The 25,826-nt window shown below is 40.8% G+C and overlaps 1 protein-coding gene across 11 annotated transcripts in view; it reads left to right on the top strand.

The window, feature by feature from the left end:
• Positions 1 to 337: 337 nt before the first annotated feature.
• The window catches only part of SUN1 (Sad1 and UNC84 domain containing 1), a 36,912-nt gene continuing 11,423 nt past the window's right edge, over positions 338 to 25,826 (top strand). For 3 of the 11 annotated variants that reach the window (XM_076351388.1, XM_076351387.1, XM_076351385.1), the window contains exons 1-8: positions 5,024 to 5,084; positions 12,426 to 12,522; positions 19,015 to 19,209; positions 19,552 to 19,742; positions 20,896 to 20,922; positions 21,027 to 21,218; positions 22,942 to 23,064; positions 24,100 to 24,183. In XM_076351388.1, coding sequence (XP_076207503.1) covers positions 12,446 to 12,522; positions 19,015 to 19,209; positions 19,552 to 19,742; positions 20,896 to 20,922; positions 21,027 to 21,218; positions 22,942 to 23,064; positions 24,100 to 24,183 — 889 coding nt within the window. In that variant the 5' untranslated portion in view covers positions 5,024 to 5,084; positions 12,426 to 12,445. Of the gene's footprint in view, positions 420 to 3,895; positions 4,139 to 5,018; positions 5,085 to 5,808; positions 5,856 to 7,239; positions 7,432 to 12,425; positions 12,523 to 19,014; positions 19,210 to 19,551; positions 19,743 to 20,895; positions 20,923 to 21,026; positions 21,219 to 22,941; positions 23,065 to 24,099; positions 24,184 to 24,503; positions 24,615 to 25,826 lie in introns of those variants that run through there. The other 8 variants (XM_076351384.1, XM_076351378.1, XM_076351381.1 and 5 more) reach the window with 7 other exon arrangements.

Raw genomic sequence — 25,826 nt, 5'->3', positions numbered from 1 at the left:
CTTTACAAAGAAGTACTATTATCAAGTCTTCTGTGGATGATGTATGAGCCTGAGTTTTAAAGTTATTTTCTTTGAGAATCAACTTTCTCAGCTTCAACCTTTCACTGCATCAGTGGGAACACAATTGAAATGTATGATTTTTTTTTTCTATTTTGCTAGATCAGCTGTTACATGTACTAGATTTTATTTGCGTTCATTGTGTAATGTTATTAGGATCATATTAATTACGTAACTTTCAAGCAAGGACATTTTTTTGGGGGCAAAATAGTTATCTCGAACTTTCAGACTCTTTAGATAAGCAGGCTTTAGCCCTGCCCTTCCTGTGACGAACAGATCTGCTTCCGTCTTCGTCCTTGTAAGCTAGAAGACCTGTTGTGGAGGATCCTGGGACTCGGATTCTCAGCAAAACAAAGTTTTTGGTAAGTGCGTGCATTTGTCTAACTGAATATAGAATCTTCTAAATACTTGTTGACTCCCTTAGATAGAATCAATTAATTGGACATTGAGAGGGCACTGTCAAATGAGGCACTTAGACTTTGAGAGAAAGCCTACATCAGAGAGCATTTTTAGGAGGGGCTGGAGGTTAGGTATGTTCCCAGATCCATCCACTTCTCCTCCATGTGGGTTCTTACGGCCAATCTGCAGATTTCCTCAGAAATGCTTTAGGCAGACTGTAGGCAGTCTGTCCACGGGTGTCTGGCAGTGCACTATGTCATCTGAGCACACGGTAAAGATGCACTAGTGCACCTTGTCTGCTTGCGTACGCAGCGTGCTCCCCAGAGGCTAACCTCCAGTTATAACCAGAAAGTTATTAGAAACTATAGTAACCCATCAGAACTTTAATGTAACCTATATATAAAGAACTACAGCTATTACAGTGTAATAACTTTCCGGTTATAACTGGAAATAACTATTATAGTATATAGTATAGTTTTACTATAAAACTATGCTATTATACTATACCATAGCAAAACTATACTATTATAGTATAGTATAACCATAATAGTTATTTATGTTGTTATACTATAATTTATTTTCTCTTATATATTTATTATTTTATTTACTGTATTCAAGTTGTTATATTAGAATAGCTATAGTTCTCTCTATATAGATCAGAGTTCTGATGGGTTATTGCATCGGCTTCATCTCACTTGAGGGAAGTCCCTTGTCTGCACAACACAAACATTACAGCATTGCCCCAGGTATAAAGTAATGTCTTGGCCTGTGGAAATCAACCGCTGATTTGAAAGGAGCCAAGTTTCTGTTTCATTTGCAGAACCCGTGTTAGGATCACTGCCTGGGAAGGTGAGCCACTGTTGGCTAGAAGAGTGGAGCAGAGCTGGTCCTATTGGATACATAATGGACTGCTCTGTGCCTCAGCCCTTCAAGTGAAGCTCTAACCATGTTTTAAAAAGAGAGAAAGATAAATAAAGCAAAAAAATCTTCATTATTAGGCAGCTGAAGGATCCACAAAAATTACGGTTAACAGGCTTGTGTCCGTTTACTGAGATCAATCTCCCAGGGAAGCTCACGAACAGCAGTAACTGTGATGAAGCAGCAGCTGAGAGCTGTGAGGAGAACGGCAGCTCTGTCGGCCTGCCTTGCATGTAATCGGCTTTTCTTGTTAATGTCTGAAATCCCCTGTAAGTCAGGACAACAGCAGGATCTAGTGGCAAAACTGAAGTGCTTTGCAGCCCCCTTTTAACTGATAACCTAATTGCACTGTATGGAGCGCCCATTGCCTTTGGCTGACAGCAATGATGGTGTAGAGAAAGGGCCCTCATGAGTTTAAACATAAAGTGTGATGCAAATGGTAAGACACTTTTTCTTTAATGAGCAAGAAATCAGCCTTTGTAGAATCATAGATACTTTAGGCAATTTTCATACTAATGCACATAAATGATCATCTTCTCAGCCTTGGACGTAAAGGTCACCACACTTCCTCACGCTAAGGAACAAATCCACAGAATCCCCTTTGCCCAGCACGTCCCTGCCACATGTTGCCGCAGCCCCCCGACCCCAGCATCCCTCCCCAGGCTGCTGCTGAGCTCCCTGTGACCCGCTTCAGCGCCTCCCCAACCCCACCACCTTCAGCCTTTGAAGCGTTGCCCTGGTCCCCTCGCTGCCCCATCACACAGCACTGTCCTGTGCTCAGCGATCCCCCCCGTGCACAGTGCTTCCAGGCATCCCCTGTATTGGTGATGTACATACCCGTGGAGCGCCAGCCCTCCGTAACTCTGGGAAGTGCAACGTGTCACCCTTCCCGACCTGCGCGGCAGCATGCCGTGTCCAGTACCCGGTATCACCAGTCAGAAACACCTTGCTGCACTGGTTCCTGTCGCATTCAGTCCGTACCTTCAATCGCTGTGGGGACCTGTACCTTTGTGGTTGATGGCAAGGGCCAGAATGCGGAGCAGAACAGGTTTGCTAGGTGTGAGTGCATGAGTGCACAGGGAATGGGAGTGGGAATCACAGTGGGAAGGGAAGGGAAGAAGAGGTAGCACTAGAGAAATGCGGACCTTGGATTGGTTTGGCCCTGTATTGCAGTTTCCCTGTGCCTGGTGTCAGTTAACAACGCTTTTTTCCCTAAATTCTTAACTGCCCTCTAGAGTGTTAAAACGGAAACATTTTTAATCGAATCAATTTTTATTCTTATTGACCGTTTTTCTACAGAATTCTGCTTAACCAATAAAACTAAGTGAGCCCACTTCACGTTCAGAGCTCATTGTTGGATGCTGAAAAACTTTGAAAGAATTTTTGTTTGCCTCAGAGCAGTTTCTTCTGAAACGTGGAAAAATTAACTCCCTATATGTACCAGCTTCTTTTAACAAAACTGGAACGTCCCACCAAGTTTCCCTTAAATCCTAGAAGCCAAAGGAGCAGAGGGAAAGCTGAGTCAAAGCCATCCTCCTCCAGCCTCTTGGCCTGGTCCTGATGGAAAAACAACTGCTTGGGACAAGTCAGAGCAGCCCGGGGAGCTGGAGCAACGCCCAGGGAGTGCTACATGCCTCATCTTGCCAGCGCAGAGCACAGCCTGCCCTGCCTGGGCTGCGGGGGAACGGGGGGAGACATATCCCCAAGAGGGTCTGGCCTTATACCACCAAAGAATTTCAGGGAGATTTAAACTAATAAGTGATTTTGCCCTAACTGTCTTAAGCCCTTAAACATTACCTACTCTAAAGGCAAGAAAACACGTGTGGAGTAAGTACAGAAAGAGAGGGGTGGTCAGAAAAGTGAGGTGATTTCTGCAAAGTATTCAGCCATATGCCGGGAGGAGGCGACTGGTGAGGGGCTGCGCGTCTGACCAAATTATGTGCTGGCTTCCAAGTGTTACTGGGATCAGCTCAACTTTGGCTGCAGCATCTCAGAACTTCCACATAACTAGAGCAAAGCTCTTTTAAAATAAACAGTAATTGCCTAAAATCAGTGCTACATCGACATGAGCTAACGTCTTAAGTGAATGTCTTTATTTTGCATCCTGTTTCTTAAGGATTGGCTGCTTTTACCCATTTTGTATTCAAACAAGTACACAGAGTCTATTTATTTATTTGATAATTATATATTTATTACCCAGACTTTCCCAGCAAGCTGAGTAATTTCTCTCGCACGCACAAGTAAATAACAATTTTTGTCCTGATTACCCTTTCTTAGGTGACACATTCCCTCTTCTGTTTACTGCCATTTGAACCGTCCTTGCCCGCAGCACACAGCATTGCTATGCCCCCAAGAAAACTGTAGGCTTGAAGAGACTAAAGGTTTGAAAAAACATGACTCAGACACAGATTTCAAATTGGATGTATTTGCATATGTTCCCCAAATATTTGAACAACGGGGCTTGTTTAACACCACAACTTCTTTGCTGAAAGCAGGCCTGTGCCATTTCTTCCTCGTGCAGTTGTCCAGCGGTTACCGTGGCCTGGTGTTGGCACGCATGAAGCTCGCTTGAGCATCGCGCAGGATGCAAAGTGCTTAAATCCTGCTGAGTGGCTGGGTATGGTGTGCAAGCGCCAGAACCGCAAGTGAAAGGGAAAGAAACTCCAAGACTGAGTGGGAAGGAAACAGCAAGGGGAGACTCAGAAATACTGGGAAAGAAAGTCAATGAGGATCCAACCAGCAGAGGCGGAAGTGAAAATCAGAGGTAACTCTCCCCATCTCTTTAGCATTTCTCACTCCAAAGACATCCACGGCTCCATTTTGTGGAGGGGGAAGCCGAGGCAGGGGGCAGCTTGGCTGCGGCCGCCAACAGGCCGGTGCTGCCGGAGGGAAGAGCCCGAGGCAGGGAAGGGCAGCCCGGGGGAGCCGGGGGGGTGCCGCCATGGAAGGGTGCCCGCTGCAGACGAGGAAAGCCCCGCGATGCGCCCCGCTGTAGGGGCTATGTGAGAGGCGGTGTGAGGGGCGGCGTGAGGGGCTGTGCGAAGGTCTGTGTGAGGGGCTGTATAAGGGAGCTGTGCGAGGGGCGGTGCGAGGGGCTGTATGAGGGGCTGTATAAGGGAGCTGTGCGAGGGGCGGTGCGAGGGGCTGTATGAGGGGCGGTGTGAGGGGGCTGTATGAGGCGGCTCTGTGAGGGGCGGTGCGAGGGGCTGTATGAGGGGGCTGTATGAGGCGGCTCTGTGAGGGGCGGTGTGAGGGGCTGTATGAGGGAGATGTGCGAGGGGCGGTGTGAGGGGCTGTATGAGGGGCGGTGTGAGGGGGCTGTGCGAGGGGCGGTGTGAGGGGCTGTATGAGGGGGCTGTGCGAGGGGCGGTGTGAGGGGCTGTATGAGGGGGCTATATGAGGCGGCTCTGGGGGGGGTGGTGTGAGGGGCTGTATGAGGGAGCTGTGCGAGGGGCGGTGTGAGGGGCTGTATGAGGCGGCTCTGTGAGGGGCGGTGCGTGAGGGGCTCTGTGAGGGGCTGTGCGAGGGGCGGTTACCGGTGGGCGGGGCGGGCCGCAGAGGGGGGCGCTGGCGGCACGCGCCGCGCGGCGGGGCGGGGCGGGGCGGGGGCTCCCGGCGGCCTCGGCAAAGCGGGCGGGGCGAGGCCAATCTCAGCCGCCGCCGCTGCTACCGCCGGCGGCTCTGCCTTTCCCTCGCTCCACCGGCGCCAGGTAACCGCCACCCCGGGCACCGGCAGCCCCGGCCTCGCGTGCGTGCGGTTCCCCCCTCTCCGCCGCCTCCTGTGAGGGGGAACCTCTCCCTCCCCGCGGCCGCGCTGGGGCGGGTGGAGGTCTCCCCTTTCCCTCAGGGGTCAGGCCGCGTTTCCCCCGCCCTTCCTCAGAGCGGGGGGGAGCTGGCAAACAGCTCGGCGCCAGCCCGTTCCGGCCGTTGCCGCGCTGCCAACTGCCCACCCGCCCCCGTTTACCCGTCACCCGCTGACTGGCGGCAGCTGCCGCCCGCTCCCGCCTCGGCCCGCCCGCCGCCGCTTCCCGCCGTGAGGGCCGGTCCCGGGCAAGGCGGGCTCCGGCGGCCAGGGCCGTGTTAGACAGCTGCCCGCGTGGGAGCCCGTGGGGCGTTGTGTCTCGGTCTGCATCCTCCGCTGGGCAGGGGGGAGATCGGCTTCTTCCTCAGCTCGGACAGTAGTCCAAGGAAGGCGCAGGGCGTGAGGACGTCGCGTTGGAGAGTGGGCTGGAGTTGTTGGGTCAAGTGCTGACCTCTCTTTAGGGCCCGAAGTTACTTGGATCAGCGCTGTGAAGCTGGAAGGAGCGAAACAAATCTCTGCCGTAGCTGTCTGCTTGCTTGGGTGCCTTTTGGCCTGGCACTGAGAGCGTTTTCTTGGCAGAAGTAACTATAACCTGCAGCTTTCCACTCTGATTTAGAAAGAATTGATAAGCGTGCTGTAGTGCCTGTGCTCACTGCAGTTGCTGAGCTTTAGTGCAAAGGTAATGTACTGTAATCGATGTTGTGGTCTGGTGCTGGGTAGTGCTATGCCTGTCTTCACTGTCCCCCCGGTTGTCACCTCAGGGCAGCTGGTGTCAGTGAACTGCTTCTGTGGGGAAAGTGTAGTTAGACAGGTGTTTACTGTAAAAGAGTTTGGCATCACTCACTGAGTGATTGCTCGTAGTTTTACTGCAAAATGTATTTCAGTATTGTGCTCATTTTGAGATGATAGAGCTGTGTTCCTGTTGTGGTGATCACGTTTGGTTGCTCTTCAGCAACCACAGGGGTAGAAGTGCCTGAAACGCAAAACTCGTTAGAGGCAGCACCTGTCTTCTGACAGTCTCAAGAAGTTTTATGTCTGCTGGAAAGAAAAAGTATTTGGTTTGCCTTATTTTATGTTTGTTTATTTATTAAAAAAAGGTATTGTTTATAATATGTTATAGGAAAGGAAAATCTTAGCTAGCAAATTCCAGGTTCCGTGTCTCTGCAGTACTTGCAATCCCCCTATATCCCACTGTCTGGTTTTCAGTTTAACGGTGCACAAAAAGGAAGTGAAATCTTCACTCGTTTTCTAAATTTTCTTAGTGCTTTGCAACTGACTATTACAGGCTAATGCTTCTGTTGAATTTCCAAGTTAATCTTAATGTCTAATTCCCTCTCTCACCTATGGGGATGCATTACTATTTGCTGATTTTCATAATAATATTATGGAAGTGAGTTGCAGGCTTTTTCATTGTAAGTGATCTGTACGGAGGGCTTTATTGACAAGCTTAGCAGTCTTTTTACATTGATATATGCCACATTTAATAATATATATCCTTAAATTTATGCTACTTGACTGTCTTGTGACCAACTCGTGTAAGAGTTGGGGACACTTTAGACATTCAGGTGTAGGAGTTAGTTATAAAGAGTAGGATGTTGGGTTGGATTTTATTTTGTTAGACAATTAATATTGAGGTTGTCTTATCGGGCAAGTGAAGCGTTTTAGGAACGCGAGAAATTAAGTGAAATACGCCTTTGTTATCTGCCAGTGAGCTTATAGTTAAAATAAACAGGAATGACGCGTACGTAGGCGTTTGCAGAGGAAGCTCTCCAGAAGCGGGACCCTCTCCGCAGGGAAACCAGCGGGTTAAAAGCTGTGGGCTGGCTGAGGCGGCCGCGTCCAGTGAATTCAAACTCTGCCTCTGAGTGACACGGGGAGCTCTGGGAGGCTGGGTCGGATCAGTCGGGGCCTGCGGGCTTTGTTGGGGCCGGGAAGCCATTTTGGGATCCTGCGGTGTGGCATGGAACAGCATGTCCTGTCCGCCGGGGAGCGCGCCCTGAGCCCGGCCCGCCATCGCGGGCGCGGCGCGGCGGCCCCCCCCGAGCCGGTGCAGCCCGCGGCGCTGGGCACCGGCCGCGCTTCCACCCTTCCCGTGCGGCTCCGCCGGCCCGAGGCTTACCTGGGCAAGCTGCCGGCGCGCTCTGAACCTCCCCGGTTCCGCGGCAGCTTGTAGAGTCTGATGGGGGAGGCCTTGAGCAAGGCGCTGAATCTCCTTAAATGCAGAGGCCTGGTGAGGCTTGTGCGCTGAAGTCTTCGTATGTATTTAATTGTGAGATGATCTGGAGGTTCCTCGTTTATAAAATGACGCAGTGTGTTGCCGTGCAGTGTTTCAGGTGCTCTGTGTGTGTAAACAATGAGCAGACATGTTTATTGTTTCACCATAGCTGAATGGATAGCTGCTTTCTAGCAACCTTGCTTTTAAAAAAACAAAAAAAAACACAAGAAACGTTTGAAGGGGTGCTTAATGCGAATATGCAATATTACTGCTTTGGGAAGAACCTCTTTTTTTTTTTTTTTTTTTGTTAGTAGCCTTACAGCTTGACACCTGTGTTTGGGGATCTTTGCCATAATAGTCGATGGTAACATCTAGTTTAAAATGTGAATTTTATTACTTGGGATTTTTTTTGTTTGTTTGCTTTGTGTTTTTGTTTTGAAGGAATACTAATGTTTTAAGAATGTGTTTTAATAAAATGTTGGTTTAGCTTGGAGCCCTTTGCTCTTCAGCCTGTTTAAACTAGTAGTTAATTGGGTATGTGGAAACATTCTTTGTGGAGTATATTTACTTAGGAATTTGCCTTTTTTTTTTCTTATCAAAAAGAGTAATTTTATTGGTTATTCTGAATAATAGTAGAAAATAACAATTGAAATTATGAGTAAAAAATGGCTTTCTCTCAGGAACTGATAGGGTTGCATACTCCAGTTTCATTGTTATTAGTAATTTGCTCAAAAGTCTGTTTAGCTTTTGTGGCATTAGTATGTTAAATCATAATGACTTAAACTTGGTTTGTTTGCTTTAAAAGGTAAGGATAGAGTAGGTTCTGCTTGAAGTAGTACTACCAACATCTCTCTAAGACTTTAAATGTTTGGAGTTTTTTTTACCCTTTGTAATGTAAAAAATGAGACGTGCTTTCTTGTAAATTTTCTCATTCTATAACAGACTTCCTGGTGAGTATTTCTACTCTGACAGGGTCCCATTTGTGAAATGGCGATTTACCACTCCTTTTGTCACAAAGGGTGTTTGAGGAAATGCCTAGATAGTATGTTGGTGGAAGTCTATTTATGTACCCAAAAAGACGTAAGTGGGGGTTTGTCCTTGTCCTTGCCATGTGCTTGTAGCGTATATACAACGTGTATTTGGTGCTGCTTCCCCTCTTGTGATGCTTCTGTGCTTAAAAGCCACTATCAGAGCATCTCATCACCTTCATGAAAGCCAGGAAGTTTGCTGCAGTGGTAGTAGGGTTTTGTTGAGGCTGGCTGATTCTGAAAGTGATTTTTCAGATAAACGGGCTTATGAGGTAGTGGTGCAGTCTCATGTCACTCAGATGCTTCATAGTCTACATCCTCTGGAGACAGCCAGGGGGCTTTGTGCGGAGGTAAATTCTGCTGCACTGATTCAGCAGTCCCTGTAGCTTCTTTGTGTCCTGGCCAAGTCAGAATCTGTGTCTTCTCCTGCCCTTCTACTCTGCTGATTTATTGTAACACTGATTCAGTTGAATTGCGAAGGAGAGATGATACTTGAGATGATTGTTGTTGTCTTCTGCCCCAAAAAAGCAAATAATCCTCTGCAGGAATGTGGAAGTTAGTTTGTAACTTGAGGTGCATTCTAGTATCCACTTGCATTCTAGCTGAAATGTGTGCTTCTCTTTAATTGCCTTTAGGTTGTCTTATAAATGTACTCTTACTACTTGGGGTTTTTTATGCAACTACATGCTGAGTTCTTTCACTATACATCCCATAGTACTTAGAAACAGAAGTTTGGGCTTCTGAGGAAGGAGAAAAGGCTACTTAAAGTTTGGGCCCAGTAATGCTTGCAGCAAAGCTGATGCCAAAAGCCTACATGAATCTGAGTCCAGACAGATCTATGGTACCTAAATCAAAAAATCTGCTGGGCACCCAGAAGTGTTTAAACTGGAACCAAGTACTATGTCTACCTCTCAGGTTCTCTGCCAAGTTTTGTGGCTTTAAATTTCCAAAATATTTTTTTAGCATGTCTCTTTTTCTGTTCCATTGTATATGAAAGTTTCATAAATGAGAAGAAATAATATATGAAAGGTGGAGTGCTGTTAAACATAAGTGAAAAAATTAGAGGGAGTTATTGTCCTCCACCTACCCCTGGTCTGTTCTGTAGTTTAAAGTTCTGCTGTAATAAGTATGTAGAATATTTCTAAATAAATTGGGTTGATCATTTGTTTTGTGGGTTTTGTTTTGAAGAAATGGGTAACTAAACTCAAGCTATTGAACTAGCAGCCAGGTTTTTAAAAAGATCCAGTTGCATAGTAAATTTTAGATGCTTGTTTTTGAAAATTGCGGTGGTTATCTCTGAAGATTATTTTCAAGTTCTGCTTAAGTCAGTTAAGTCTGTTTTGTTGCTCTGAAAAATTGAGGAAAGGTTTTTCCTGTTGAGCCTGAATTAATTTTAGAGCATCAGACAGTGAATCAAACCAAGCCCCTAAATCTTTTAAGAGTGACTTCTAACTGTGGTGTTTAAATGGCAAATCTGTTATCTTTACCGGAGATCTTGGTGCTATGAAAGCCAACTATTAATAGACCTATGCATAAATACCTTCAAGGCTTTTCAGTTAGCAATGCCATTGTCAAGTACATATTTCATCAAATAGTGACTTAATGATCTATTTCAAACCTTAGCAAATAAGGAATATGATGTAAATTCTAGCATTTTATTTCTTTAGCAATCAAGTAAATAGAGAACTGATGGGAAAGGGGAAAAGAACAGGAAAGAAGCTGAGCCAATATGTTATTTTTCAAAGTCTGTCTTTGCCCTCCCCGTACAGGTAGCAGAGGCAGAGGGAGGAGTTGGGTAGCTACTGAAAGTTCACTCACATAGCCTAGCTTTCCATGTGGGAAAATATTGCTGGGTGTCAAAAGCATTATATCAGCTATTGAGTTGCCAGTTAAAAAGTAGGCTTATTAATGAAATGATGCATGCTATAGTCAAGATCAGCTCCATTGGAAACTAAACAGAGGTGTCCCTGGCTTGTGGTTTCAAAAATCTTTCTATTGGGATGGATCAATTTAAACAGATCAACCTTAATCATGGTTTTGAGTTTCAATAGTCATATGTCTGAGAAATCTGTTTTGTTATTGTTTAGAACAAGTGCTTTCTGGGGTTATCAACATCCCTCATCTTGAAATTCACTGTATTTCCACTTTCATAACTGAGGAATCATTACTCTCTGGTCCCCCGTTTCCTATGTCCTAAAATGAGCTCTCATTTGTTGTTAAAGTATGGCAGCAGTTGTTGTGTATTCCAGCAGTATTTGCTGCTTATTCTAGCAGGAGAATTAGACTGCTTTGCTAATACTTCCGCGCTACTGATTTAAGCTTCCTCTAAACAAACAACAAATTTTATATACAAGCCAGTGAAAGCATTATGGCTCTGGGACAAGTGAAGTAAGCGTAGAGAAAGATCACTTAATGGAAATGCTTTCTCTGCACATCAGGTTTTTAATATTATAAATACCAGAAGTGAGAGACCTTATTTTTCATTCACCCCATAAATGCATGGGAGGTGCTTGCTTTCAGAAAGCTACAATGTTTAGGCCTGTAAGTTTTGATTTTTAAAAACAGGAAGGAAACTGTCTTCAGTAGTAATGGAAAGATCCTCTTGCCTTATTGACATCAGGATTTGGAGGCCACAGGTGGACTGACTACGAGCATTTTAGTGTTATGTGTAGAGATTTCTTTTCGAACTGCTATAACCTGTACCTGTGACTCTGTGCTTTTTGTCTATTTTTTATGTATATGTAGCTATACAAATGAAAACTCTTTATTTCAGCATAGCAAAGTGCATCTCCAAATTGAGATAATACTTGTTGATGTTTTGAGTATAAGAATTGAAGTGTAGCTGAGGATATTTTTACCTTAGTTTAGACATGTCAACACAGTTGTGTGGAATATGTTTTACTGCTGCTGAAACAGGAGCCGTAGATAATCTGAAAATAGCCAGGATTCTGTTTTGCTAACCATGCAAATCCAGGTTAGCCAAATCCCTATTTGTTAACCATGAATAACCTACTATCTAAGAATTTTTTCTAGAAAAGTAAGACTTTTCTTGTGGCTAACAAAACTGAGAAGGGCTCAAGGTTTTTTTGCAAATATTTTGAACTTAAAAGTCAAATTGTATGTAATACAGTCACCCGTGCAGCTCCGCAAGTTTCTTGATGCGACAACATCAGGTTTTATTTTCTTCCTAAATCTATAATACCTTTCAAAGACCCCAAGGAAAGTCTTACAAGTGTGGGTTGGGTTTGGTTTTTGGTTTTATTTTTTGTTTGTTTTGTGTTGGGTTTTTTTTCTTTTTAGAAGTGGATGGCACTCCGTAAAATGTACCTAATTCTAGCCACGTGAATCATTTTGCAGTTGGTTCTTCTGCTAGGGTGTGTATTCAGTGTTTTTATGACAAGAAAAAATTAACCGATACCAAGTACTACAACTTGATGTGAAATGAAGGAAACTCCCTTGCTGCTTAGTGGATGGTATTTAAAGGTTGTAGAGCAAAATTATTTGACTATATGTAAAAACTTTCTCAAGTTTCGTCTGTGTTACGCTTTGTTGGTACACAGAACAGCCTGCGCTTTGCTCAATGGGCTTTCAAAGCAAAACTCATTGTGAAGAGATCTCTGAAAGTATGGCTTTGTAGTTTTTTAAATCTTTATGCTTAGCTTTTGGGGATGCTAGCATAACTTGGTTCCTATGGAAGTGTTGTAGTGTAGTTGTGATAAGAGCTTGGCTCGTATTACAGTAATGTTCCAGAGAACTTGGAAATTGCTGAAAATAGAATATCATAAAGTAAGTTGTGGTCAGAAATACACTGAGCTTCATGCGGTAATGATAAGGGATATCTAGCACTAGCAGCAATACTGCTGAAATACTGAGAACTCCGTATTTCTGGTAACAGCAGCTTTTTTTATTTCAATACTTCATAACACAGGCTGAACAGTGCAAGGGCTCTTACATTGACTTTGCGTAACTTTAAGTCATTGCATTACTTTATTTTCACCTTTTACAGTATGATTTGAAACAGTCAACATGGACTTTTCACGTCTACACACGTACACTCCTCCCCAATGTCTGCCAGAGAACACTGGCTATACATATGCACTCAGGTGAGAACTCTTTTCTTCTTGTAGAGAAACTGTGTTCTCTGAATGTCGTTAATTCTGGAGAGTTTAGCTTTCATGGTAAGTAGCTGACTTTTTTGAAGAAGCATGCTTTATCTAGTCTGTTTTGAAAATAACTGCTATGTCCTAAATAGAGGAAAGAATACATGTTGAACTAACAGGACAATGACTAAGATAATGACTCAGTGTTTATTAGTTGCTATGAATAAACTAGTCTCCACCTAGTTACAATTGCTGTTCTATTTCTATAAATACGTCATCAAAATTCTTAGATGTTTTCTAGTATGTCTTGTAACTTGTATGTCTCTTCTTTTGTGACTTGGGCAGCATTTTCACTTTAAAACACTGATTGATACTCCCTCATTGCTGCTAGTGTGGAACTTGGCTGGAAGTCACATATTGATTACTATTTTTAGCAAAACTGCTTGTTGTATGAATGTAAAATCTGTATTCTAATGAACTTTTTTTGTATCTTTTTATTAAACTGACCATTATTAGACTTTTTCTTAAATCACTTCAGTTTTTTCTAAAAATAACTCTGTAGTGTATTTGCTAGTTTTTGTATTATGTATTCAAAATAAATGTGGTGATGCCTGTTTGAGGTTTTTTAATATTAATAGAGCAGATTGTGGCTGCTGATTTAATCTATCTAGCTTTTCCTGTTGTTGAGTTAGTAGATGTATCTTGAAGCAAGTATACATGAGCCTGAGTTATTGGTTTAGCTAAGTTTAAAAAAAAAAAAAATCGTTAGGATGCAGTATGAGATTGCTTTTCTGTTCTGTGTCTGTAAATCATTATTATGTCTTTAATGTGTATTAAAATATAGTATTTAGTTTGGGGAATACTTGGCTACTTGCCAATAAAACAGAAGTTGGCAAAACTGTAGAATTAACAGCTCACTAACTTAATATTCTTGCTTTTGTGTACTCTAAAACTGTAGCATCATCAGGTTTTTTTGCTGGGTTTTTTTTTAGCTATAGCCTGATGTCAATAATGTTGCAAAATGGAATGTGTTTTATGTTGCATCAATTAAATTGCAACTCTTCCTGAATTTTTAGAAAAACATTGGTAGAATGTTGGTTAAATACAAGTGGGTTTACTAATTTCAAGAAAAGGCATGCTGGACAATGAAAGATGATTTATGTGCCTTATATCAGCAAGCAAATTCACTATTATATTACTAAGTGTTTTTAGATAGCTCTACATTGCAAATGTACCTTAGAGATTGACTGAAATATTTTAACTCTTTACAGAGAGTTCTCGCTTATTGTGAGCAATAAAAGTAGACTTGGATTCTTCAGGTTGTTTAGACAGTGATTTTTATATCTCTGTGAGCATACCTTTCTTAAAACAAGCTGTGAAATTGTCATCTAATTTGATTTATTTTCCTTAGTTGTTATATTTGTCTGAAATAATACTAGTATGTTCTACTGTACAATCTTCTCCACAGCAACTAATCTTTCTCGCAGACGAGGGAATAAGTAGGTCTTAGTATTAGCTTAAGAAATTAAAATTGTTTTTCTTTTTTTATGTGTATTTCCAAGAGTATTAGCAAAGTAAAGTTCAATGGCTTGCTTAAACTAATCTGGGGTTAAAACCTTTCTGAGCTGGGTTTTTCTTCTTGCCCACTATTTTGTTGGATAGGAGTTTTGTTTCTCACTGAAGCAAACAAGAATACCACAGGAGCAAAGATTAACTTGCCAGGAAAGGAATATGCAGAATGATAAATACTATTTGAAATCTGGAGTATAGTTCGTTATGACTTTGGTGGGTTTTGTGTAGAAGACAATTGGAGTGTTTGACTTCCTACAGAAATGAAGATTGTCGTTTTGCAAAACTGAGAACTTGTGAAGAGGCCTTTGTAGAAAGGGAGGGTTACGTGTCTTGAAACTTTTTGGCCTCCCATTTTGCTGTGTTAAACTACGTTAGATGCGGATGTTCAGAAATAGGTAGAGCTGGATAAGCTGAAGTTTAATAACTGACTTAATGAAGGCAAGTATAGTTAAACTCAGTTGAAATTAATTCATTGTGATTCTTCCTTGTGTAGAAAGGAAGGATTAGCAAGCACTTTCTTTGAAACTTGCTCTTGAAAAATTCTGTGAAGCCCCAAATATTAAAATAATGGGGGAAAACTACTTGGTACACTGCTGGCTTTCAGGGTGTCAAGAGAGTGAACTACAGTCTTTTGAGCAGACTCTCGCTGTGTGTCTGCTTGCTGAATCTGTGCAGAATGCCATGTATTGTTGACGTAGCTCTTCCTACCTTGGGTCAAGCAGTATTTGAAGAATCTGAGGAAAGGGTGAGTTACGCAGAGTTGCTAATCAGAAATATTTTCATGCTGAAGTTCATTCCTTCTCCTCTCCCCCCCACCTGTATTTGTTTTGCTTATATTCTGATCTGACTTGTTCTGCCTTTGACAATTCAATCTTTACAAAATCTGTCTGTGAGTTTCTTTAAAGTAGTTGACTTGTGCATGTAGCACTGCAGAAAGAAGTACAGTGAAGTTGGATACCGCAAAGTTATTAATAGGTTGTGACCTATTAATAGAATTTATATTAATACTCACTGGGATTACTGTGTGTTCATAACTGTTTGTAGTGCTTCTACTTTGTGCTTTTAGTCCTCCAGCCCAAATCAGAAAAGCATAAAACTGATAGAGCTAAATAACCTTTATCTTCCTCAAAATGCAAGTCAAACTTGTCAACATGTAACTTACACCTCCCTCTTCAGGCTGATCTTTCCTTTAGTTACCATCATCTCTTGAGTTGTGTTGTTTTTGTCAATTCGGGTACCTTTAACAATGCTTTTCTTCACAAATATGAATTAAATTGATAAGAATTTGTTGGGGTTTTTTTTCCTGTGTCAGAGCATTAAATCAGGATGTAATTTTCTGCAAAATAGTTGAATAAAATCCTTTGTTTTTTATGTGTGTTCTGGGACTGATCAAAGCAATAGCTAAACAACTCAAGGTAGTGTCCCTGGCCAGTCAATATAAGCAATGCCCTGGTCAGAAAGCATATGAACATTCGTATACTGATTATATGCCTGTGTCCATGTTAGAAGACGTCTGTTTAGCTATAGTTCTCTAGATGTATTGCATTTATCTATTATTATCTTGAATAATCAAGAACATTACTGCCCATTTCATTCCAAGGAACAGTCTTAAAATAAATGACACTTAAGGTCCCCCAGCTAAAGCTATAGGTGTGCTAAAACTGAAAGACCTTGTTCTCGTTCCACTTACAAATAAACTTGAAAATTAACCCACTGAAGTCTAGGACATTCTTATTCTGTAGAAGCTCAGGTGAAGGAGGTATCAAGGTAATAGTTAAGAAGCTGGAAATGTAAGACTAGAAACAGTCAGCAGATCTGCCAGCAGCCATGGGAGTTGTTTGTTGGGGGAAGGAACCAGGGTCTGCACTGTTTGTGTAGGTTATCTAGGCGTGTAGGCTAATTGCATCCCACCTTCAATATGTTATTTTGCTAGCCATATGCATTGGATAGGAATACCATCAATGTGCAGGTTCATTTCTGTCCTGTGAAAGAAAAGGCAGGGGTGTTTTGTTTACTGTAGTCTTTTCTGCAGAAGAAAAAAGGCTGCTTTCCAAAGTGTGGAAAGTGATATGGCAAGCTAAGACTTCTAGATACTGTCCTGCCGACAGAGGACAGATAACTCTCTTCACATTGAAAGTGAAGAGAAGATTTATTCTGCATAAGCAAGAGAGAAGCTCTCTTTCTTTTTTTAAAGAGAAAAAGATCCCATGATATTTTTTTTTAAGATAGTAGAGCCCAATTCCAAGCTATGTATTCAACCCAAATTGATATAAATGCTCATTGAGATACTTAATAACAGCAAGTGTTTATAAACAGAAACAAATTGAGGCTGGTCACAGCTGTCAGCTTGTCCTGTGTTCTTGTGAACTGAGTGTAAGAAACGTTGGGTGAAGATGAGGAAAAGCAAATGCGTAGTGGCAAGTCTAAATAGCAAAACTGAGTTCTGAAACAACTGTTTAGGGAGGGACTCAATAGTAAACTATTGTGGCTCTGACCCTTTCAGAATGAACAACAGGAAGAGCCGTATTTAGCCTGTGTTCTCACTTCACATCTGTCAGAATGCAAGCTGTCTAAACAATATTTTTGAAAACTGTAAAAATTACATGCTTTTGTACCTAATCAAATGTAGACTAAATCTGTTTTCACGTGAGGAGGCTCCTGTCTTATTTCCTCTTCCCCTTCCACCCAAATGTAAGCAAGGATTAATAAGCATATTGTATTTAGTAATGTATGCTGGGTTTATCTTAAGCTCTGCTTAGACTTCTGCCTTGCACAGGGTTGCACTGCATGTGGCAGCAGTAGCAGGGCAGACGGATAAGATCAAGCAGGTGGTGCTGAAGACCTGCCATCAAATCTGTGCACCTCTGGGCAATTGAAGAAATTATTTCTGGACAAGCTCTAGTCTTGTCCTCTGGGCTGATTGCCCATTTGCTGCTGGAACAACTAGATGCTTTCCTGCAGTGCATTGTCTTGGTTAGTTTTTTTTAGCTGAAAGAAATGCAGTTCATGTGCTCTGACACAGTCCCATCTTATGTGCTTTACTTTGCATTGTGGAGCAATCAAGAAGCTCACTTCTAAAGCATCCACCTTGTCAGAATTAAACTATTACTGTAAGTGTAGCTACTAGGCGTTCTGATGTTAACTTATTTGTAGGCCAGAGTAATACAAGGAGGCTGAGGGGAGACCTTGTCACTCTCTACAAGTACCTGAAAGAAGGTTGTAGCGAGGTGGGGGTCGGTCTCTTCTCCCAAGTAACAAGCGATAGGACGAGAGGAAATGGCCTCAAGTTGCGCCAGGGGAGGTTTAGATTGGATATCAGGAAACACTTCTTCACCGAAAGGGTTGTCAAGCATTGGAACAGGCTGCCCAGGGAAGTGGTTTAGTCCCCATCCCTGGAGGTATTTAAAAGATGTGTAGACGTGGTGCTTAGGGAGATGGTTTACTGGTGGACTTGGCAGTGTTACGTTTACAGTTGGACTTAATGATCTTAAAGATCTTTTCCAACCTAAACTATTCTATGATTCTACAATACATATCATATTATTACTTTGTAATGTTCTGGGGTCTTTAATGATTGTGTAAGAAAATTATTTCCATTAAACTGTTTTTGCACAAGTACATCTTATAGTAGCTGTTTATATGTATTTTTTTAAAGGGAAAGCTTCCATTTCAAATACAGATTGCACAGTAGAATCTACTCATTCAGATCTAATTTGCTTGCTTGTTTTTGTTAGGGATTTTTGGGGAGAAGGAGCTGCTTTAGTTAATACCTCCTCAGCTCTTCTTTTAAAAAAAAAAAACCAAACAAAACCCTCAGGAATACTGAAGTAACTGCTGTTACAGCTGTGTATATCCCTGTGGCCCAAGAGGGAACAGACTCTGTAGGAAAGCTGGCCTAGAGCCCTTAGCGTTCCGATACTTTGGGTCACAGTGCGGAGTGGTTCCAGAACCTGGCCTCCTGCTGTGCCGCACCCTGTAGCAACAAGCTCTGCGCAGTTACATAACTGAGTGTTTCCTTCGATTGTAAGTGTGAGTATTCTGCTTTAGGCTAAACTGCTGTTTTAGTAAATGTATTTCTTACTGACTCCTCTGTTTAATCTGTTTGTGTTTGCCTTGTGTTGCTGCTTTGTCTTCATTGTAAGTTTTCATGGGAGTTCTGAGAGAATCAAGTAGAAAAGTGTGGAGTAGAGTTCCTGGGGTAATGATGTGAAGCTTGTCTACATGTAAACTTTCCTTTAGAAAAGTGGATGAAAGACTAAACTTTTTTTTATTTGTTCAGAGTTAAATATTTCTAATGATTTGCATTAAATGAAGAAATCTTAAACTTTTTTTAGAAGTAATGGTAGTTAAACTAACCTAGCTAAAGTAGGGAAGCCTTTAAGTATCTTAAAGGGGGGAAGCTCCTATTTGTTGGGAGATAGAAATTCAGAGTAGTGTGGCATATGCATCTTTGGTTCTCAAAACAAGGAATTAGCAAACAAAAAATAAAAATAATTTGACTAAAAATGAATCTTTACCTTGCAACTTAGAGTGCATCATGATTTTTAATTTGCTGCTAGGCAAAGTGATGAAGAAAACTGTGTCATGAATGGCTTCCTCTCTCAAATTGGTCCCAAAAGAACTAGGCTGTGTAACAAATGCTCGCTCTGGCTAAACTTCAGACGTGGTTTCCATGGTGGTTGTTTGTTTCTAACTGTGATTTGCTTTCAGTTGTTAAACTTGTAATATGAATTGCTTAAGAGAACCTTGAATATCTACATACTTCTAAGTTATTTCGGTTACGTGGCATATCTTGTGGGAATTGCTCCATAACCCCGAATAAACTGTTTTTAATGGAAACTTAGACTAGCTTGAAGGGCATGTTTGTTACTAGGGGAATTTTCTCTTAAACCTGGTAACTCTGCTGTTCTTATTTTGCTGCAGTTCAAGTTATTCTTCATCTGCTTTGGATTTTGAGACTGAAAACAAAATAGATCCAGTATTTGATTCACCAAGAATGTCACGGCGTAGTTTACGGTTAGCTGCTGCAGGATTTAATAAATCCGATGATGCACGAAATGATATCCTTCATGATAGCTCTTATGCCGGAAACATGTCCTTCAGAGAACAGCCTTCTAAGTAAGCATTTTTTATCATTACAAGTTAATTTATTGTTTGGAGTCTTGAGACTTCCTGTTTGAACACAGTAGTACAAACATAGGTTACCTACTGTTTTATTCTTTGTTCTCAGTGTCTACTGCCATACTTTGAAAATTATGTTCAGTATGTGGTTTGCAGTGAAGTCTTTGTAAAAAGTGTAGATGCTTGAAAGCGAGGATTTTCTTTTAAACCTGATTTGATCTGTCTAGTCACATCAGTGTTGAAATACCTTGACTGTTCATTCATTTAATAAAATGAGAGACTAACAGAAATCTGTATCTTTAGTGCTATGTCTTATTTGTCTTTTGCTTTGTTTCCTAGGATGGTGAAGCAACGCAAAAGTATGAATAAACAATCTGGCAGTGTAAGACACACGCCAAGGAAAAACCTATCCAGCTCTTCCATTTTTAGCCAAAGCAGTTTCAATAGCCATGCCAGTGACGCGTCAATGGTATCCACTGTATTGGATGAATCTTTGATTCGAGAGCAGACAGAAGTTGATCATTTCTGGGGTAGGCAATGATTGCTGTTGCTTGTATCAAACTGTGAAAACCGCTTATGTTTTGGTGTTTATAAATGTATGTTCACATCTTCCCTCTTTTCCCCACCCATTTTTCCATCCTGCCCCCAAACGTGTGCATGTACTTGCACTTTTGCTGTAGATGTCTGCTTGCTAAGACGCCTACTGGAAATTCAGAGTCCAGTGTGTGAACTTGATTTACTGGTGTAGTCAACATCAGGACATGTTGCACGGTCAAGTTAATATGCCAGGCAAACATACACAATTTTGTGATGCGACATCATAGATTGTATAGATGTAATTATCTCTTATCATTACTTTCTTCAAAATGTGCATTAGAGTACTGTATTTAAAGAATGGTAAACATGTAACTTGTCTTTGAAAAGCCAAAGGAAAAGCATTTTCTTGTTTGTTTATAGGCAGAAGTGTGTTTCAACTTAATATACCTTAATCTGAAAGTCTCCAATTAGTGGCACTTAAGGATTTCCCAAGGGGGTTTTTGTGTGTGGCTGGCTGGTTTGGTTTTGCAAGTATATACAAGTATACTTTTCTGGAACCTACTTTCTTCACTGAAGAGGAAAATATGGGAGTTGTCTACGTAAAGTATTGTCTACATAAATTGTTGTGTAGGAGAAGATGAACAACTTACTATATCTCCCAATTCAGACTATTTGTTTCTAGTCAGTATGCTTGTGACCTTAGAGTCCTAATGTAAAGAATTGTTTCAATCTTAATAGAACGCATTCTAAACTTTAGATTACCTGGCTCTTAAAACAGGATCTTAAAATACAGTAGTACCAAAGTAGTTACCAAGCAACAGGAACAGCGTAAGCTTGTAATTAGCTGCTTTGAAGTCACATGGGAGCTAAGAAAAGGTGTAGCTGTCATATTATTTTGTCTGCCGCTTCTGTGGTAGAATGCTTTTCACTAACTGTTACCATACTATATTAATGTCTGAATATATGGATGTATTAATGTGGTGGACTGCAAAATATGTTAAATACTAATCATAAAGTGGCTTTTCTTTGCAGTCTTAAAATTAGTGGGACTTCTAATTTGAGTTCGTGTCAGATATGGTAGTTGATTACGGCCCTTCCTTATATTTGGTCCCAAATATATTTTTTGTGTTTTTTTTTCCTTTGAAGGTCTTGATGATGAAAGCGACCCTAAAGGTAACTACACTTTCCTTTTCCTTCCACATGCATTCTGTTTAATGGTAACTAGCGATGGTAATACTGATGTCAATGCACTGAATGTTTTACTCTTGGTTTGCTAGGTAGTGATACTACACTGATGCAGGGAAATGGTGACATAGCAGCAGAAACGCAGACCACAATGATCAATGGCTACACTTGCAGTGACTGCAGCATGCTTTCTGAACGGAAGGAGGTTCTTACAGCATACTCAGCTTCTCATGTGCCATCTTCCAGAATTTACTCTAGGGATAGGAGTCAGAAACATGCATCTAGTAAGTTACTTTCTTCTGTGTTTTATCTGGATAGCAGAATGGTATACAGTTTAGTTCATGCATTTTCCATGTAGTGTTATTTAAGCACTTTTCCTACCCTGCTAAATTTACCAATAACTAAATTCTAGAGAACAGCTTATATGAAATACTTTTTTGAATATCAGCTGAAACTTTATGTACTTGTCAGCTTCTGACATATAACTATCAACTTTTTTCAATGCTGCTGTAGGAATTAAACAATTTCAAAATGAAAATGCTGTGGTATCTTAACAAGTTATATTTCCAAACTGATTTGGAACACAATGGGCAGTTCCAACCAGCACTGATTGTAAGAGTCTCCTAATCTGGTATCAGATCTATATGTGTCTGTCTACGAAGTTTTTGGTCAGGGCTTTCAGATAGAAACTTCTTCTATGCAGGTTTTTTTTTCCCTTACATGATTTGAACTTTCCAGATTGAGCAGAATTGTTACTTTGCAGTGCTTCTGCTATCAAGGAAATCTGAGAGATACCTTTCTACTTTCTGCTTTTTTTTCTCCTTGTTTAACTATTTCCTTGTTTAATTTTAACTCCAAAGGGAAAAAAATTATTCCAGATAGGAATGTAGTCACTAGGAAGTCTAAAGCTTGAAAACAAATGGATCTGCTGTAAATAAGGTTCTGCCTTTCCAAGGCAATCTCCATCCTATGGATGGCTGTCCTCAGTGTCTTGACTGTGTCTACCTGCCTCTTGGATAGCATCTTGAATTTCTTGATTGTTGGTAGTCCTCAGTGATCATGAAGAAGTTGTTTCTTGAGTGGCCTTGAATTAGAAAGGAACCGATTTTGTGGTTTTGTAGATGTGTTATTCTTGAATGAAGAATGTTTACAGTAGCAAGAAATCAGTTTGTTTGGACTATAAGGTGTGACTTTAAGTGCTTTGAGGCAAGTATTTCTTTTTGGTTAACGTGTAGCACAGGTAGAAATTCTTTCGGCTTGACATAATGAACTACTTAAAGTGACTCTGTATGAAAACTGTTTTCTGTGCTCCTGAGTTTGTATTCACATGGGAGAATTTTACAAGGAACTGATCTTTGTACGTTCTTTGAACTTTAATCCAGCGGTTTGGGTTAAACTTGGGGGAGAAGTGGGGGGCAGGAAAAGGGGCACACAATTATGGCAGGTTTTTGGAATGTGGCTGATTCTAGGAAAGCAGCAGTATGGTGGACTGCGGCTTTGTTCCCCTGGCTCTGAAGGAGAGATGTGTGTCTCTGGCACTTGAGGCAGACCACTGTAGTAACTTCCTCCAATGTAAAGGTGGAGAAGAAGGTGAAAAGTCCTCACCCTTTCAAATCCAAAATAAGAATGTAGTTTGTCTCTTTGGAGCTGTGACCCACAAAATCAGTATCGACAGCTCACATCATTGAGAAATCCCAAGTTCTGTAAGCAAGGAATTCATTGCTATTTAGAGTTCTTAATTCTCACTAAGAAAAGGTATTCTTGCTGAAGTAATACGTTCTGTCTTGACAGCATTTTCCCTAGGATGTGTAGTATTTAGGAAAGCTTTGCTGTAATATCTAATGCATCCAGACTTTCCAAACCATGCTTGCTTAAGTTCGTACTTCTGGCTAAACAAAGGCTTTCCATGCTTCGTCCTCACTCTTCCACAAGCTAATGGTCACCAGAGAATAGAAGTACATCTTTATGCAGGTGAATAATTTGTATTCACACTGTTCTTTTCAATAGGAGGAACCTATTTCTACATGAGTAAGATTCTGCGATTGGTCAGACACGCTGCAGCATCTTTTGCATCACTATTAGTGCAACTATTTCAAATGGTTTTGCTGAAGCTGGGTTATGAATTTAAAGGTACCTTTTCAGTTGTCTTCCTTGGTCTCCACACAAAGCCAGAGTGTGTGTGTTGGGTTTCTTTTTTTTCTTACCGGCTTCCTCTTTGGCACTATGGTGTTCTTTTTCTATAGTCTTTTGGCTGGCTCCTGTCTTTCTCCCTCTTTTATTACTATTATTACTACTTACTTAATTATCTCAGTTGTGCTACCCTCTTCATACTTTTCCTCTGTTTTGGAAGTATCAGGATTCACTTATGCAAGATCTGTGTTACAGTTAAGATTCACGTGTTGATTTTTTACTACCACTTCCTAGCGGTAGAAGGCAATGTTTAAATTGAGAAACTTAAGTTGATTTTTAAAAACTGTTTGGTGTGATAGTGTCAAATCCTAACTCTTCAATGTCTTTAGGTTTGTTCTATCTTGTTACTACCCTTAAGCCCACTGTGCACTTAAACTTGATTAGGTCTGTCTTGAAAACTAAAGCTGCCATCATCACTCTGCACTACTCTAAAGCACATCTTGTTTTCCTTGAAAGTGTTCGATTCTTCTTCAGTGCTTTCTCTTCTATAATACATGCTCTGAGTGAAGTTAATTTGCCATAGGCAGAAGGTAGCGGATTTTTGTGTGTGAATAAAACTTTGTTCTCTACTGTTCTATGTGCCTTGTAACTTGCTAATGCTCTCTTCCCAGTCTTTTAAGATCTCTGACAAAATCAACACAAAGATGTAACGGTTGGCCCATTTGACAGAACGATGGGAATAGGGACTCGAGATTTGATGTTACTGAGGATTTTTTTACTAACTTTGCTATCTGAAAAGAAGAAAGACTTTTTTGAACCAAAAGGCCTTCTCTTGCTTAAAGAAGAAAAAATAAGATTGCACAGAGTAGGCTTCTTCCTTGATCATTTTTCAGGTTTCCTGTGGGTAACCTGGCTTTAATAGTGAACCAAGCCAGTTTAGCTAAAATCTGCATATATGATAGCTAAAATGTGCATATATGAAAGGCTTTGAACTTGAGAGTTGCATTCCATGTATGCTTTTTGAATGTGTTGCAGCTCACTCAGACTACTGTGGAAGCATGAATGTAAAGGAGTTTTACAGAGAAGATAGCCGTCTTGGTGTAAATGAGGAATCAATATGTAAGTATAATGATTGATGTTGTCTTTTAGCCTTGGGCTGTACACCAGGTTGTTGCTATAATAGTAGTATCAGATGCCCCATGACTCTATGGAAGCTGCAAAGTAAACATTTGTTTTGCAACTTAGGTGTAGGGGGGAGAACGGTGATTGCCTGGCGTACTGTAATATTTCCCCAAGCAAGTTTTATTCCACTGAAGTTTGCTTAGTGGTTTTTTGTTTGATAACTGATATTATGAAATAGACTTGTTCAAATTAGCTTGTAACAATCTTGATTTGATCCTGGCTTTGTCCCATTAATCAACTGTTACCACAACCAACAGGTGATGACTGTAAGGGGAAGAAACATCTTGAAATATACACCACAGACCACATGCAATCCTCATGGGCTAAAAGGGTAGCAAGGACCATTTGGCACACCTTTTCTTATGCAGGTTGACTTGGACCTTTTTTCTTTTGCTTTTATTTTGCATCGCAATCTCACAATGTTAATAATACATATTGTTTTGTAGTGTTTTTTTTACCTTCCATCTATCAAAGTAGATTAAAAGTGTGAAGTGTCTAGAAAATTAACTTACTTTAACACCTTTCCTGTTTGACTTCTTGCTCTGATACTGGTTTTTGTACAAGCTTGACAGACTGCTTACCTGTTAGTAAAAACAAGGTGTAGGGACAGCATACACCTTGTATGTTAGAAAGAACAAGTCTGATTGTTAATGTATTGCACTTGGGGAAGTCTGTACACTCGATAGGTTGAAAAGCTGCCTTTGAATGAAAGCAAGGTATGAGGTATTGGTATGCTGATTATTTGAATAAAGGGTTTTTAACATTTTGTTTTTGTTCTAGTGATAGTCAATTTTTACAGGAATCTTATATAGGGATAGAATCTTCCCTGTGAGATGAGCATTCCCTAGCTTGAATGACAGAGGCATCAAGAATCGGTTGAGTGCTCTTTATTCAGCAAAGGAAAATTATTTGAGACACTTCAGTCACCTAAATGCTTTGCAAAATATTGGGTTGGTATATCTATAATCCCTCAGATTAACTCAGACATACCTGCTAATCTAAAAATGTAGGATTACTTTCTAAATGTATACTACATAGTTTGTTCTGTAGAACAAACAGTCCTAGTCTTGGATATAGTAATTGTTGGCTTCAGTGAGCTTTAAGTTACAGCATTTTGTTATAGTGCATTGGGTTTTTTCCGTGGTGGTTTTGGTTTTTTTAAGAGACTCAAAACTGACATACTGAAGATCCTCGGGAACATTCAATTTAATGAAAATTTACTGCTTATAACTTCTAGTAGGGAATACTTTCTATAATTTATCAGTATTTCTTAGACATCATTATTTAATTCTTTCACTAGGATTTAAAATTTTTAATTGTTCCCTCTTCTACACATGAACCTAGATAACAAACTCGATGTATAATTTGGAACAAGTAAGATGCTTTTAAAGAATGATGTGCTTAAAATGTGTTTTTATGGTAGTACTTTTTTTGCTATTCTCCGTTATACTTAGCATGGCATTGTTAGATTAACATACTACAAAATGTAAACTTTTTGTTGATTTTGGAAAAGTAATATTCTAACTGCACAGATGCTGTTGATCATTCTGTTTATACGTGAGAACTCTGTTTATAAATTG

Source organism: Aptenodytes patagonicus, chromosome 13 (genome assembly GCF_965638725.1).
Source record: "Aptenodytes patagonicus chromosome 13, bAptPat1.pri.cur, whole genome shotgun sequence".
Classification (NCBI taxonomy): Eukaryota; Metazoa; Chordata; class Aves; order Sphenisciformes; family Spheniscidae; genus Aptenodytes; species Aptenodytes patagonicus.
This window is presented reverse-complemented; position numbering and strand designations above follow the sequence as displayed.